Source organism: Musca domestica, unplaced genomic scaffold, assembly GCF_030504385.1.
Source record: "Musca domestica strain aabys unplaced genomic scaffold, Musca_domestica.polishedcontigs.V.1.1 8, whole genome shotgun sequence".
NCBI classification, from domain to species: Eukaryota; Metazoa; Arthropoda; class Insecta; order Diptera; family Muscidae; genus Musca; species Musca domestica.
Genome location: NW_026712409.1, coordinates 2,185,709 through 2,201,886, shown reverse-complemented (window position 1 = coordinate 2,201,886; position 16,178 = coordinate 2,185,709). Strand labels below are relative to the sequence as shown.

The 16,178-nt window shown below is 36.3% G+C and overlaps 1 protein-coding gene across 3 annotated transcripts in view; it reads right to left on the bottom strand.

Moving 5' to 3' along the window:
* Positions 1 to 2,670: 2,670 nt before the first annotated feature.
* LOC101897667 (potassium voltage-gated channel unc-103) overlaps positions 2,671 to 16,178 on the bottom strand; it is a 38,598-nt gene continuing 25,090 nt past the window's right edge. For all 3 annotated transcript variants that reach the window (XM_011297847.3, XM_011297846.3, XM_005176441.4), the window contains 9 exons: positions 15,355 to 15,475; positions 14,928 to 15,048; positions 14,732 to 14,850; positions 14,309 to 14,499; positions 14,001 to 14,143; positions 7,535 to 7,728; positions 7,342 to 7,436; positions 2,945 to 3,078; positions 2,671 to 2,834 (listed from right to left, as the gene is read on the bottom strand). In XM_011297847.3, coding sequence (XP_011296149.1) covers positions 2,824 to 2,834; positions 2,945 to 3,078; positions 7,342 to 7,436; positions 7,535 to 7,728; positions 14,001 to 14,143; positions 14,309 to 14,499; positions 14,732 to 14,850; positions 14,928 to 15,048; positions 15,355 to 15,475 — 1,129 coding nt within the window. In that variant the 3' untranslated portion in view covers positions 2,671 to 2,823. The remainder of the gene's footprint in view (positions 2,835 to 2,944; positions 3,079 to 7,341; positions 7,437 to 7,534; positions 7,729 to 14,000; positions 14,144 to 14,308; positions 14,500 to 14,731; positions 14,851 to 14,927; positions 15,049 to 15,354; positions 15,476 to 16,178) is intronic.

The following is a 16,178-nucleotide window of genomic DNA, read 5'->3' as shown; positions in this document are numbered from 1 at the left end:
GGTGATCGACGTTTTGGTATTTTTAGTGCCAACCTCGCTTTCCAAAATACTCCAGACACAATAGTCCAACGGATTGGTATCCGGAGATTTTGGTGACCATTGTACGATGGAAATAAAGCGAGAAACCTCATTTTGTAACCATTCTTGGGTGGCGCATGCTGAGTGCGATGGTGCTAAGTCCTGTTGGAATGTCCAAGGCCAAAATGTTTGCGTGCCCAAGGCAGGCTTAATACACGCTCCAGAATATGGAGCCGGCGCTTGAGTTCTAGTGGCCAACCGAGGGGCACATTTTGAGATGACCTCTTTGGCAGGTAAACACGACCATTTTGTTTCTTTACCAGCTGCTGGACAACGAATGTTTTCTCATCGGAGAAAGAGAAAACCAAATTCGGCAGTTCACCACTTTCGGCCAAGCGAAGCAACTCTGTTGCGGTTTAAGTTCTTGCACTTTTTGGAATTTCAATGGCTTTACCCCGAGCTCATTTTTCAATATTTGCCAAATGAAATATTGCGATATATTCAGCTCACGAGCCATTTTTCGGCCACTGCGGTGAGGGTTTCGATCAAGTCGCTTCTTTACTTTTCGAATTATTTCTGCTGATGTTACTGTTTTCCTCCGTCCACTTCCTTGACGTCGGGCTACGCTACCAGTATCACGGTATCGAGCGATGGTACGAGACACAATAGATTTATTCACATTTAAATGCCGGGGTGTCCTAACGATAGCCACTTGTGGTTTTCCAGCCAAATATAAAGAATCACACTATCACGCTTGATTTCCATCACGAATAACTTTTTTCTGGAAAATTCTCACCAAAATACTTTTGTACGCTTGTAAACAATGTAATGAGCTGTCACTGGAATAATTTTAACATCTGTCGGACGAGTGGCTTAGAAATACAGCAGTCTGAATTAGGTTGCAGTTTTGGTCATCTCACCCTCTATATCCTTGATTCGCATAACGTCGATTTAACGATTTATTGAAGTAGGTTGATAAAATTCTACTCAAATGTGTGTTTTATCTGCAGAACTTTTGTTATTAAAAATGGGCTATACAGGTCCACATTTAGGTATAGCCCAATATAATGGTACCTCCCTATATTCGTTATTTTGATGTTTTTGGCGACATTGTTCACCGGAATTGTTTCAAATTTCGTTATGATAGTTCGTAATGGGTACTACAGCCTGTGACAGAAAATTGTCTATGTAGGTCCACGTCTTCGTATACCCCCACCCTATTTTCGGTATTTTAATGATTTTAGCGATTTTATTCAGGGGAATTGTTTCAAATTTCGTATTTGAAGTTCCTAATGAGAACTTCAGCCTGTGACAGAAAATTGTCTAAGCAGATCTTCGTATAGCCCATAAATATCGGCACCTCCCTATATTCGATATATTGATGTTTTTTAGCTACATATTCACAGGAATTGTTTCAAATTTCGTATTCGCACTTCGTAATGGGTACTACAACCTGTGACAAAAAATTGTAGGTCCAGATCTTTGTATGGACCCTAAAGTAACGGTAAATCCCTATATACGATATTTTGAAGATTTTAACAGGTTTTATAACGAATTCTATTTTTATTTATTTCTTTAAAAATTTCCAAATTCTTTCCAAATGGTTGAGCGTATTCAAAGTTCGGTCCGGCCGAATTTACTGTTTTTAACTTGTTAATTTCTGCAGGCTTAACCTCTGTTTCTGCAGACTTGTTTTCTTTGGACAAATCAGCTGATTGCTTGCAAGTTTTTGCAGGCATTCCGTCTCTTGACTTTTCACAGCATTTTTGCAAAAGAGAATACAACTAACTTACTCTCTCGTAAAGGGACTACCGGACACTTCCTGCATAAAATGTAACCAGTCTCACCTAATAATAAAACAACGATTTGGCGGTGATTTGGAAATGTGTACTATTATTGTAGGAAAAGTACGAAGTGGTACCAAAATGGGTATTGAGTAAAGGGATGGAACTGGAATCCCGAAATTTGATATTAAGTTCTCTATCTGGGATGGTGACACGGAGATGGTTTTGGAATTGTGTACTATAATTGTACAAAAAGTACTAGATAGTACTAAATTTGATGTTGGATGAAGAAATAGAGCTGAAATCCTGAAATTTAATGTAGATGTCACTGTTGTTGTCTGGGGTTAAGATATGGATATGGATTTAAAAATGTGTACTTTATTTGTTCGAAAAGTACTAACAATAAAACAACGTTTGTATTCATTTCAATTTATTGTTTTATTAACAAAAAAATATGGTAGTATAACCATTTCAGTTAAAAATGATGAGCACACATTTTGCAATTTTTTATGAATGTTAACCGAAAAAATATGGATTTATTTATTTGTTAATTGTATTTTGTAATTTTGTTTTTTCTTTTGCATGGCAAATCTTCAAAGATGTGTGAAACTGTTAAAACTTGATTTAATTTAGCAATAACTGCCTAGCATTTTGCTCCGACACTGTGGAATACATGATACGGCAATCTGGTATTTCATTAAAGGAAGGATCTCCTTCGTCTTCGTTCTAAGCAGCATTTTTCCTCTTCTTTTCTATCTTTTGTTTTTTCTTTTTTAACTTGTTCTTCTTAGCTTTTTTTCGGTTTAGAATTGCGTTGGTGTTGAGTTATAAAAATGAGATTTGGTTGTGTCATTTGTTTTTGTTTCTGTTTTTCCTTTTTTTCTTCTTCTTCTCAAAATTTAACAAAAATGCAAACGCATGTCATATTTGCATACCTGCAGTGGGGGGAGGAGGGAGGGGTTTATATTGTCTCGCCGATAAGACTCCATCTTAATGTAAAAGCAACAATTGAACACTTGTCTTAAAAATAATCTAAAAATACATTATAAAAATTACATTATTAATTATAAGGGTTTGCAGCAAGAACAGCAACAATATTGTGTAAGAGAATAGGTTTTCCAACTTTTTGAAACGGCACTAACCACTTTTCGGAGCTTGTCCATATTTATAGTTGTTACTGTCTTTGCCCACATAAATATTGACGTCTGGCGTCTCCTTCATTGGAGCGTCACGCACGTATGCCTTGCTGTTCATTTTCTGATATGGCATTCCGACTCTGCAAAGAAAACAAAGGAAAAAACGCAAGCAATAAAAAAACAACAACAACCGCACATTACATTAATAATTTGTAATAATATTTTGTAATTGAAATGAAAACATTTGCAATTTAGAAGGTCTCGGATAAATAGTTTCAATTCATAGGAGAGGGTCATTATCGAATTGAGAAACGGCCCAATGAAACATTTTTAAAACAAAATGAGAATAGCTTTTGTAAAACTTCATTAAATGAAGAGACATGTATTTATTTATAGCAGAGAATTTAATTGGTTTATGACACCAAAAACCCATAAAACCATAATTAATAATTTTCAATTTTAATTTTTGGATTTCGTAAACGATCTGCTATCTGATTACTAGAGATAGAGAGAGAGAGAGTGGGAGAGAGAGTGGGAGAGAGAGTGGGAGCGTCTCTGAAAATTACTACTTTCAGGGATATAATGGAAATATTTAATATATCCATTTTAAATATATTTTAGTGATGGAACGATCGCCTTGGACTCCAAAAACATGTTCAACAGTAAGTCTGTCTGGTCACTTTTGCAGGAATACTTACTATTTACTCAAATTTCCAGTAGTAGCCAATGACTGCAAAAGATCGAATTGGTCAAAACACAATAATACGAAAGTACTTCTTAATTTTCAGCTTCCGATCCACAACGAACAAAACTCTACCACTTTGGCCGTTTTTCTAACTTTTTGCCCATCCCTGTACCCGAAATTCTAGTAAAACTGGCAGGCAAAGCTAAGAGAAAATACGCAAAAATTCCATCGAATGATGATCTGTTTGGAAACGTTTTACTGGAAAAATTGAACGAGTAAACAAGTAAAATAAACATTAGAAGAAATGTGGCAAAAACCATTAAAATGCCGATTATGGGGAGGTACCGTAATATGGGGGCTACACCAAAACGTGGACCTATAATTACAATGTTTCTCCACACGAACTAGGACCCATTATGGCCCACAAATACCAATTTTTAGACAAATCAGTGAAAAAATGTGGCAAAAACCATCAAAATACGAATATCGGGAGGTACCTTTATATGGGGGCTATATCAAATAATGGGCCCATGCATGCAATGTTTCGCTACCGAAGCTGGAACCAATTATGACCAACAAATACCAAATTTCAGACAAATCCGTGAAAAAAATGTGGCAAAAATCATCAAATTACCGAATATCGGGAGGTCCCGTTATATGGGGGCTATACCAAAACGTGGACCTATAATTACAATGTTTCGCCACACGAACTAGGACCCATTATGACCCACAAATACCAATTTTTAGACAAATCAGTGAAAAAATGTGGCAAAAACCATCAAAATACCGAATATCGGGAGGTACCGTTATATGAGGGCTATACCAAATCATGGACCCATACATGCAATGTTCCGCCACCGGAGCTGGAACCCATTATGACCAACAAATACCGATTTTCAGACAAATCCGTGAAAAAATGTTGCAAAAATCATCAAATTACCGAATATCTGGAGGTACCGTTATATGGGGGCTATACCAAATTTTGGACCCATACATGCAATGTTTTGCCACATGCTCAGGGACCTGCTATGACCTACAAATACCAATTTTAAGACAAATCCGTGAAAAAACGTGGCATAAATCATCAAAATACCGAATATCGGGAGGTACCGTTATATGGGGACTATACCAGAACGTGGACCGATATATCTCATTTTCAATACCAACCATCCTAGACACAATGCAAATAGCTCTGCTAAATTTTGGAGCTCTACGTCAAATAATGTGGGCTGTATCGTGATTTCAACAGACAGACAGACGGACAGACAGACAGACAGACGGACAGACAGACAGACGGACAGACAGACAGACAGACGGACATCGTTAAATCGACTTAGAATTTTATGCTGATTATGAATATATATACTTTATGGGGTCTAAGACGAATATTTAAGGATGTTACAAACGGAATGACAAAGTTAATATACCCTCCTTTCCAAGGTGGAGGGTATAAAAATAGTAGCCAGAGTCTGATAGGCTCAAAAGTTGATTTTAAACGACTACAATATTATTCAAAATTAAGTTTTCAGCTGATCCGACGCTAGCTACTATTTTTTTCTCGCTCAATTTTTTTAATTAAATAAGAGTAGTGAAATAACTGAGTGACTGACTGACCGAGAATTAACGCCCAGCCGAAACGGCTGAATCTAGAAACTTGCAATTTTGCACGAGGGTCAGACTTGGGTCATAGGCGTGATAGAATTTGGTTTTTGAAAATACGCACTAAAAGCAAATGAAAAGTACTAAAAAATAATACTTAAATAATACGAAAAGTACTAAGTGGTACTATATTGAGTATTGAGTAAAAGGGCGGAACTGTAATACCGAAATTTGATATTGGGGTCTCTGTTGGTATCTGGGATTGAGAAACGGAGATGGTTTAGGAATTGTGTACGATAATTGTACGAAAAGTACTAAATAGTACTAAATTTGATGTTGGTTGAAGAAATAGAGCTGAAATCCTGAAATTTGATATAGATGTCACTCTTGATGTCGGGGGTTAAAATATGGAGTTGGAATTAGAAATGTGTACTATATTTGTACGAAAGGTCCAAAATGGTACTTAATTTGATATTGAGTGAATTTATATGTCGGGTGTTCCGAAATTAGGTATTGAGGTCTCTGTTGGTGTCTGGTGATATTTTTGATAATATGTACTATAATTGTACGAAAAGTACTAAATAGTACTAAATTTAATGTTGAGTGAAGAAATAGAGCTGAAGCCCAGAAGTTTGACATAGATGTCACTGTTGGTGTCTGTGGGTCCATTGTAAAAGGCTTCACTGATATGTAGGTGGATTTGGAAGTGTGTACTATACTTTACGAAAAGTACTAAACGGGAGTCCCGAAATATGATATTGAAGTGTCTGTGGGATCTGGAATACTATAATTGTACGAAAAGTAGTAAATAGTACTTAACTTTTTATCACTATTGGAAAGAGGTAGATTGTTTGGATATGCGTACTAAATATGACTAAATTTGGTATTGGAAAAAAGAATAGAGCTGAAATTTGATATTGAGAGCACGGCTGGTTTCTAGGGTTTACATATGGAGGCGTTTTGATCAGAAAAATATGATGTGGTAAAAGGCTTCACTATTATCCTCCTCGTTAACTTCAAAATTAAAATTTTCAAGACTTTTTGGTATGAAAGTCTTTATTTTCTGAGAAATGTAGTTTTCTCTGAGGTAATTTTACATTTTTCTCTTTTGTATAATTAAATTAGCAAAGGAGAGAAATGTGAAATATCCTCAGAGAAATCTATGTTGTTCAGAGAACAATGTAATTTCTAGCATTTTTATAGGATTCTCATAGGTGCTACTCAATTTTTTTTTTTTGGAAAGAAATGGTCGGAGTTTAGTTATTGGAAAGAGTGAACCGACATATCTCATATTTGGGGAAAATATTGAGAGGTGTGAAGTTTTGAGGATATCATTGATTTATTACTTAAAATGTTGACCCTTTGTGGGGGATTTCATTTCCAATTCAAGTCTCACAAAAGTCTAAGAATAATCGGATAATCCTTTCGATTTCTGCATGATTATGTGGTGGGAAAGAAAGAGGGAGCCGGAGATAGCTAGCCAGAAGTGACTGAATCGATTCAAATGTTCTGACATTAATTTTACAAAAAGGGACAGACCCCATTTCCTTCTAAAATTATGTCGATGAGACACATTTTGGCAGTATCAGATGAAATATACTCTCAGTATCCATACGGATGAGGTTTAAAAAAATGTTTGGAACATTTTTTTTTTAATAAGAAGAGTTTTTTTCGAGCTTTAGTTAATTTCCCTGAAGATTCAATTTACACAATTTCTAAAACAGAAATAAATTAATGAGAAAACCGGCTTAAAGCTCCAATAAAACTCTTATTATTAAAAATATTGGAAAATAAGTCGAGGAAACATAGAGTTTGCAAAATTATTAAAATGCATTTCTATAGCAATGTGGACATCGCAGGATATTAAATGATCAGTCAGGCAACGCTGCACATAGTACAAATCTACTCCTTTCTGAAGCTGGATTATTGTTGGTTTAAAATTTAAATTGATTGTATTTTTCCATTTTAATTGACATTTCGCTCCTTTGAAAATTTTTTCAGTTCACATTTCCATAAGAAGAATATATAAATGTTAGATATTAACATTTCCATAACAAGAATCGGGTCCATATTCCTCAAAATAACACAATTGGTAACCCCTTCCTCTTATTATACTCACATTCGTATCGAATTCATATCGCTTGTGCTGCGTTCCTTGTCCATTGACTTCACTCGCAAATATTTATGTTTCACATCCACGCCGGAAGTGTATTCCTGGAAGAAGAAAGAATCCGATCAAAAATCATTCCATTTCATCGGAAATTCAAACACAGAAAACGCCGCCACCTCTGGACATCGTGCGATATACTTACATCTCGCATAACATAGGTTATCTCCAGGTTATTTACAAAACTGTCGAAGAACTCCGGGTACAGGTGTAATATATCCAGCAAATCATCGCGATGGATTTTATGCAGATCACAATATGTTAAGGCACGAACGTTGGCATTTGATTTGCCAATGTTGGGATAGATACAAGGATTCTCACCAAATATATCATCTTTTCCTAAAACAGAAATGAGATGTACAAAGCTGTGTATGTGTGGGTGGGTGGGTGTGTGTGTGTGTCTGTGCATATGGGTGGATAGGGTGGCCAGTTGTGTTAGTGCACAACACGTTGGAGTAGTTGCTGCAAATCTATCCATTCCCAGGAATCTATTTCTATTTTGCATGCCATTCAAAACTATTCTATTCGACCAGGGACAATTTAGGTGTAGACGAGGGAAGCACAACTTGGAGACAAGGGAAGCGTTTTGTAACACAAATACATACAAAGAAAAAATCATTGGTAGTAAATAAAGTAACTAAAATGTGGTCGACATATTAATTAACACACGTATCTAAATCAAGACCAAGAATAGGGGCTTCAAAATATTCGTATTTTTCTAATCTAAAAAAATTGACTATTTTCCACAAAAAAAAAAAAAAAATATAATATTTAAACAAAAAATTTTGTACACTACATGAAAAACTGTACAATCAGCTATAAAGATTATCAATCTTGTCATACTGTGTCTAGAACATTTTTTTTTTGGCAGTGATTAGTTCCAGAACATGTTAGATCACCTTATCCAGAGACATGTCTCAATACGACACACTCCATATAATTGGTTTATTTCCCTTATATTTTCTGTTTTTTTTTTTTTTTTCTTAATTATTGACATTCGGTAATAACAATAAAAATTATTGGAAAAGTTCCTTCGCCCAACAACTGCAGAAATCATATAAATTCTGTTGTTATCGTGTTTCTCCTTGTTTTTCCATTACGGATTATGAAACTCAACAGATTTTATTAACAAATTTAATATACAATACGAACTGATTGAATTGTATCAGATTAGATAGCCGCGCAATCAAGTGGGTCCCCAGAGCGATATGGCCTAATGGAATAATAATTGTGAATAGGCTTTTGAATTATCGACGGCTGGACAGACACAATCAAGTGTTTCTCAGCGATAATTGGATATATCAAAGGTAAGGGTTTTCAGAAGCAGTTCTTGTGGCACTGCGGCTCTCGACACAGTGAAGTGTTGGGGTTTTGTAACACTTGGAATTAATTTCAAAAATACTTGATGAGAAATGTATTGAAAATGGGAATGGAGGGTAGACCACTTCAGTCGTTATTCTGCTAAAGAGAAGCAGAAGATACGTCCAACTTACAAACCGTTTACAATGGGCCACAACTTTTGGGTCATGGTTTGATGGTGGGAAATTTCAAGTGGAGATGGTAGTATTCGGATTTTTGTTTAATATCCAAAAAGGGGGTTGGGTTTATTTAGGGTTTATTATATACACAACCCTAACCATAGACAAAGGGTCTCAAAAATGTTGCTCTATTTTTCGCAAAAAAAATTTACTACCTATAAAATTTGATACAGGCCTTTGAGTTGTACATGTAGTATCCGCTGTAAAAATATACGTCTACGTATTTTTTACATTTTAGCCATATTTGTATACCCTGCACTTTGAAAAGGAAGGTATATTATATTTGTCATTCCGTTTGTAACATCTCTAAATATTCGTCGTAGACCCCAAAAAGTATATATTCATGATCTGCATTAAATTCTAAGTCGATTTAACGATGTTGAAATCTCGATACAGCCGTAGACGTAGAGCTCCAAATTTAGCAGAACAGTTTGTATTATGTCTAGGACGGTATTGAAAATATGATATATCAGTCCACGGTAGGCTCCTACATTCGGTATTTTGATGATTTTCGCGACATTTTTCCACGAATTTGTCTAATAATTGATATTTGTAGTTCTTAATGGGTGCTCTGGTGGCAGAACATTGAATATCTAGGTCCTATAGCGCACATATAACGGTACCCGCCGATATTCAGTATTTTGATAATTCTAGTCACATTTATCCACGATTTTTTTTTCAAATTTGGCATTTTAGACTCGCAATAGATAACAACCATTTTAATATAATGTTGTCTACAGGGTAAGATGTAAAAGTGCACCTATCTTCAGACAACTGTCATTTCAAAGCCACTCGTCCGACAGCTGTTAAAATTATTCCAGTGACAGCTCATTATATTGTTTACAAGCGTACAAAAGCTTTTTGGCGAGAATTTTCCAGAAAAAAGTTATTCGTTATGGAATTCAAGCGTGATAGTGTAATTTCTTGATATTTGGCTGGAAAACCACAAGTGGCTATGGTCAGAGCACTCCAGCATTTAAATGTGAATAAATCGTTAGTGTCTCGTACCATCGCTCTTTACCGTGATACTGGTAGCGTAGCCCGACGTCAAGGAAGTGGACGGAAGAAAACAGCAACATCAGCAGAAATGGTTTAAAAAAGTAAAGAAGCGACTTGATCGAAACCCGCGTCGCAGTGGCCGAAAAATGACTAGTGAGCTGAACATGTCGCAATCTTCCATTCGGCAAATATTTAAAAATGAGCTCGGGGTAAAGCCATTGAAATTCCATAAAGTGCAACAACTTACACCGCAACGGAAAGAAAATAGACTCAAACGGGCTAAAGAGTTGCTTCGCTCGGCCGAAAGTGGTGAACTGCCGAATTTGGTTTTCTCCGATGAGAATACACTCGTTGTCCAGCAAATTGTAAACAAACAAAATGATCGTGTTTACTTGCCAAAGAGGTCAGCTAAAAATGTGCACCTTCAGTTAGCCACCAGAACTCAAGCGCCGGTCATGGTGATGGTGTGGGCCGCCATAACAGCCAATTGTCGCTCTCCGCTCGTTTTAATCGACCATCAGAAGAAATGCCGAATATTATCGCGAAAATGTTCTGGAGGGTGTATTAAACCCTAAGGCACGCAAACATTTTGGCCAACAGGACTCAGCACGCGGCACCCAACAATGGTTACATCCAGCGCACAATGGCCACCAAAATCTCCGGATGCCAATCCGTTGGACTATTGTGTCTGGAGTATTTTGTGTCGATCACCTCAAGTGTCGATCTTCTCAAGCAAGCGCTTCGCCGGGAATGGGCCAAAATACCACAGAGCGACCTTACGGCAGCTCGGTTTCATTGGCCGTGTAAAGGCCATAATTCGTGCCGAAGGTGACCAATACGAACAAATCTAAACGTATTCTATAATTTGGTGCTATTTCCTTCATTTTTTGCTTTCACCCTGTACAGCCTTAAAGGGCCTCAAATATTTGCTCTATCCTTTAAGGTATAGCTATACAATTTGATACATGCCTTTGAGTTACATGTAGTATCAATTGTACAAAATATAGTTCATGTCGGTCCACGTTTTGTGGTAACCCTTACATAAGGCTATACCCCGATTTCAAGTATTTTTTACTTTTTAGCAATAATTTTGAAATATTTTGGTTATTTGAGATCTTAGCAAAAATAAACCAACCATCCTTGTAAAAAATATATCAATGTAGGAGCACGGTTTAGTATTACCCTCATATCAAAGTAACCCCTGATTTCACCTATTTCCAGGGTCTTGGCCACATTTTTCACTTGACTTGGTCTTTATTTAGCTTCTTGATTTCTAAGGGGGTAGAAAACCTCTTCCCAGAAAAATTTCATATGAAGGTACCCCCGTGATTAGTAGTGTGTTTATATACACCACACTTCAGGAGAGGGAATCTACTACGCCCGTTAATGACAAATATCAGTAGATTTAAAACGCAAACATTTTATCTAAATAATTAAAAAAAAGTTGAGAGCAGTGTTTGTAATTTTACCGATATCGGGTGGAAACATGGGACCTTCTGGTAGAAATATTGCCCACCATTCACCGAGCCACTTTTGTGAACATTTGTTTTTGTTGGCAGCCTAGGAAGAGGCAGTCGCAATAAAAAATGGACCTGTAGACTCAATAAAAAAAATCAACTTTCAACTTTCGGTCTATCAATCAGTCTCCAATCAGTTAAAACCGATTTTCCATCATTATTTCCCAACCCGAAGTCGACTGAAATCGAGTTAGTTCTTTTTAGAACATTTTAAAAAATAGTAGTGAATCAAAAATTACGATATTTTTTTCGTTGATATTTTTGGTATAAAGATTGTATGTGTCAAAAAGCGATTACAAACAGCCCATTTCATGAATATCCACTCGAAATTCAATTCCAACGGAAAACATTTTTTTATGAGAAGTTATTCCCCCAATTTACGAATGTGGCAACACTAAAGTGCTAGCCTCTTTGTTGTGAAAATTTGAGCAAATTTGAAGTGTTTTTTTATTAAAAAAATTGCAGCTTAAAAGTCTAGGTTTCGAATACAAGTTTTAGATATTGATGAGTACATAAAAGAACATAGAATTTTGAAAATACGAATTTTTAACTATTTTTTTTTTCAATAAATTATATGCAATTTTAAATCAATTTCCAAGTTCAAATTATGTCTATGTACATAAAAACACGATTACTTTTCAATTTCTTTACAAACTCCCTTTAGTTTCTCAAGTGAGATGTTCTGGAGCAAAGTATGATTTTGAGAACATTCGCGAGGCCTACCTTATTCCGCAGAAATGCTTTTGGAGAGGAATTTTTATTTATGATAGCAAAAAAAGGAAAGAAATAAATGACTCGCGCAATGGGGTTTCATTATTGGGCTGACCTCGACTTCAACTTCAATTTGGTGTCCTTACATTCGTAATGTGCACCCCACAAGGATGATATTTGGTACCAGATAGCGGATACAGTCCAGAAATACCTCTGCCAAATATTATCGAGATAGGTTCAGATTTAGATATAGCTCCTATATTTATCCTTATTGTGCAAATAATGGCTAATAACAGGCCAAAATGGAGTGACTTTCGGACGAATTTAATATAATCCTTCTCGAAGTGATATCATGTACTTTATAGCAATGTTATTTGGCAAAAAGATCGATTCTGAATTGGATATGCCATCTATACATTAGTTTCCTCTGAAACCAAATCATAACAAATGTTGATTCCAAAGGAGTGGGCCAATGTTGTCCATTTTGTATCTGACTAAGTCTCATATAAAGTGCCACATTTGGGCTATATCTTCTACTTCATTTACCTTTACATGAGAAATGTAGTAATTTTCGGAATAAAAATATTTGTATTTGCAAAGTTTGCACCAAATGGGATCGTCCTTTCTTTTTCTATAAGAAAAATAATTTTCTATGAAAATGTTGACCTTTTGTGGGTGAGGTACCAAAAGGAGGAGTTTACCAATATTGCCCATCTCCAAACTCGATCTAAGTGTGACAATAATATTGATGTACCAAGTTTGGATAAAAACCAGCCTGACAGAAAGACAGACGGACGCACATCGACTAGATCGACTCCGAATGTCCTAAAACGGATTTTATCCAAAGAGACGTAGGGTCTAAGGCCATTATTTCCACTAGCCACGTTTTGACCGTATCCAATGATGTATGCCCTTCCTAGCCATATGGGTATAAAAAAGTACGAAGAAGGACTTGGTCTTAAGAGTCGTTTCTCCTGTTCGAATGTCGACGTAGAAATTTAAATTTGCCAACACCTCAACTAGAAAATTTGGAATTTGTATTCATCTAAAAATAAACATTTAACCATAAGTAAGCAAAACAAAAACGATCGATGATCCAATAATTTCATATCTCATAATTTTTTGCTTGTCTCGTGGAAAGTAAATAACATTCACATGCGTTTTTGTAATTGTTTCTGCCAGAACATGCTTGGCAATTGTAGTGCAGGCTTCACATCATCTGCACCTAAATGATTTTCTCCTGGCATTTTCATAGCTTCCATTTCAAGACTCCTTTGATTATGACATTATTAAAATACTTGGATTTATGCTACTTTACACATGGAAGGCTCAAGGTCAAAATGAAGTCATTGACTGGATGTCACATTGAAATCATATTTAATGATTAATTAATTAATTTCCTTATTCTAAAAATACCGAATGAATTCAAATTCAAAAAAAAAAAAAAAAAAAAAAAAACAACAGACAATTTCTGTATTTTTCACGGACAGAATATAACACTGAAGTTTTAATCCAATTCACCCATCGTGAGGACGAGGTGTCAACCAAACTGAGAATAGGAATTAATATCATCTCAACATCGAATTTCCAGTAAAAATAAAATACTACGGATATGCATTTCGATTAGACTACGGCATAATTGTACAACAAACACTAACATCGACAACAAATAACAACAACATTCATCATAGCATTCAACATTATTTTAAGAGCCTTCATTTCTACAACGCAAACCACAAACAACAACTACAACTACCATTTTTTGTTTTGTTTTTTTTTTTTTCGAAGCGGCCAACGGAGAAGAAATCTGTCCATCGCCCATTCTTCGTCGATGGTTGCTACTTACCCAGGATGACTACTGTCGTATTTTCTCTTTGGATTTCTATCGATCCTCTAGCTATGAAAAATAGTGAAGTCAGAACATCGCCCTTGTGGACCAGGACATCGCCGGGCGGGGCGTGGGTAGTTTTGAATTTCAACGAGAGAGCTCTGTGTGAGACGACGACGCAATCGTTTCGGTGGGAGGAAAGAAATCAAAAATAAAAAAAAAAAACAGAATTTCGCACGATTAGGATTTTGACCATTGTTTTGTAGAATTTAGATTAGAATTTTTTTTTTAATTTTCTTTTTTTTTTTTTTGTATTTTTTGCACACCTCAAACAGCCCGGACTGGCGCCGGCAAATGCTGGACAGTTTTGCAAGAGTTTACGATTCAAATGTAAACAGATATCGGCCTGCAGGCATTCGGGAAATCCTTTCAGCACCGAATTCATATCAATGCCATTCGTGTAGGTCCAGGCATGTTGGAAATACTCTTCGAGGCGCTGACGCAAGGGATTTGGTATCTTTGATGGCACAGTTCGGTGGATGGTTGTGTTGTGGACGTGTGGTATTGGTTCGTGTGTGTCGGAATTTCAGTTGTGGTGGGGTATGGGCGTGTCGTGGCGTGGCGGTATTGGTTTGTGGGTGGGGGAGGATATGCAGGATACACATACATTTATATATGAAATAAAGGAAAGTTGTTGTTGTAATTGTTTTAAGCTGAAACATGATCTCAAGACAATTTGTATGATTTACCTGGTGGAACCTTATAAATTCTCTTACTCTTAACATTTGTGTATGATAACGAGCTGTACCCGAATACAATCTTTGTATAATAGCAGAGACGTTACCGAATATACTAGCATACATTAAAGCTGAAATTATATTCGAACATGAATACAATTGTGTGTTGCATGGATCAGTCACAAACATGAACAGAAAGTAAACTTACAGCCCACCAACATCACACAAATGGTGAAAATCTTTTCAGCATCAGTATTGGGCGCCACATTGCCGAAACCCACCGATGTCAACGAGGTGAACGTAAAATATAAAGCGGTTATATAACGGGACTGTAAATAACGGATTAGAACAGAACATGCAGACAGAGAGAGAGAGAGAGAGAGAAAGATATATAGAGAGAAGATCGGGAGAAGAACAATAAGAAAAACAGAATTTGTTGATTAGACATCATTGTGTGACCCGCTCCAAGAGGATGTTAACTCCTCCTCTGCTAATCAGCCAGCCAGCCAGCCAGCTAGCCGTATAGCCAGCCAGCCAGCCAGCCCAGCTCTCGGCTGCCATGTATGTATACGCTTGTATGTATGCATGTATGGGTGTATCGGGTGTATGGTAAAACAAGAAACGAGAGACTTTACCTTGATAGATGGACCTCCGGTTTTGTTTTCAAAATAAGGTTCATCAATATCATTGCCCAACGTATGTAACCACCCTATATTCTTTGTGAGCATAATGCGTTCAGCATTGCCAATGGCATACCTGAAGGGGGGAAGGAATGAAAGAGGGACACATGAGAAAGAAATCAAAATTCAAGTGTAGCTCGGTATAATCTTTGATTAGGCTTTTTTGATTTTGTTTGTATTGCCTTACGGCATATTCTTAAGAGATATAAACATTGAAAACAGAAAATAACAACAACAACAACAAGAACAGCAACATTAAGTTTTCGTTTTTTTGTGTTTCAACTACGGACATACATACACACACACGTATTAGTAATATATATATATAAGTATATTAATTATTGTCCTCTTTGGAGTGGAGGGCGGGCGGTCATGGAATTTCCTAAAACAAAAAAAGTAGATCGAGGGCTGCATGGTCAACAGCAACAAAAAATTTGAAAAAAAAAATACATTTTATACAGTGTGCAGACGCTAAAACGATTTAAATTTTGGATCATTCCCGCAATGAGATACCTATTCGAAAAGGAAGATATGAATTCTAGCTAACTTCTTCTAGAGAGATGTTCCGAGTTATATCTATCTATGGGGTTGCTTCAACTTTGGTTTTTCAAAATGAAAAGGATGTGGTTCTATGAAGAAAACCAGATGTTTATTTCGGAGTTTATGATCGTTTTGGTTTTTCAAATGTTTAACCATTTATGGGGAAGGTACCAGAAGGAAGGGACCGATATATTACATCTTAACACCAGACCCTGGGTTAATAAAAATATTGTGATGTG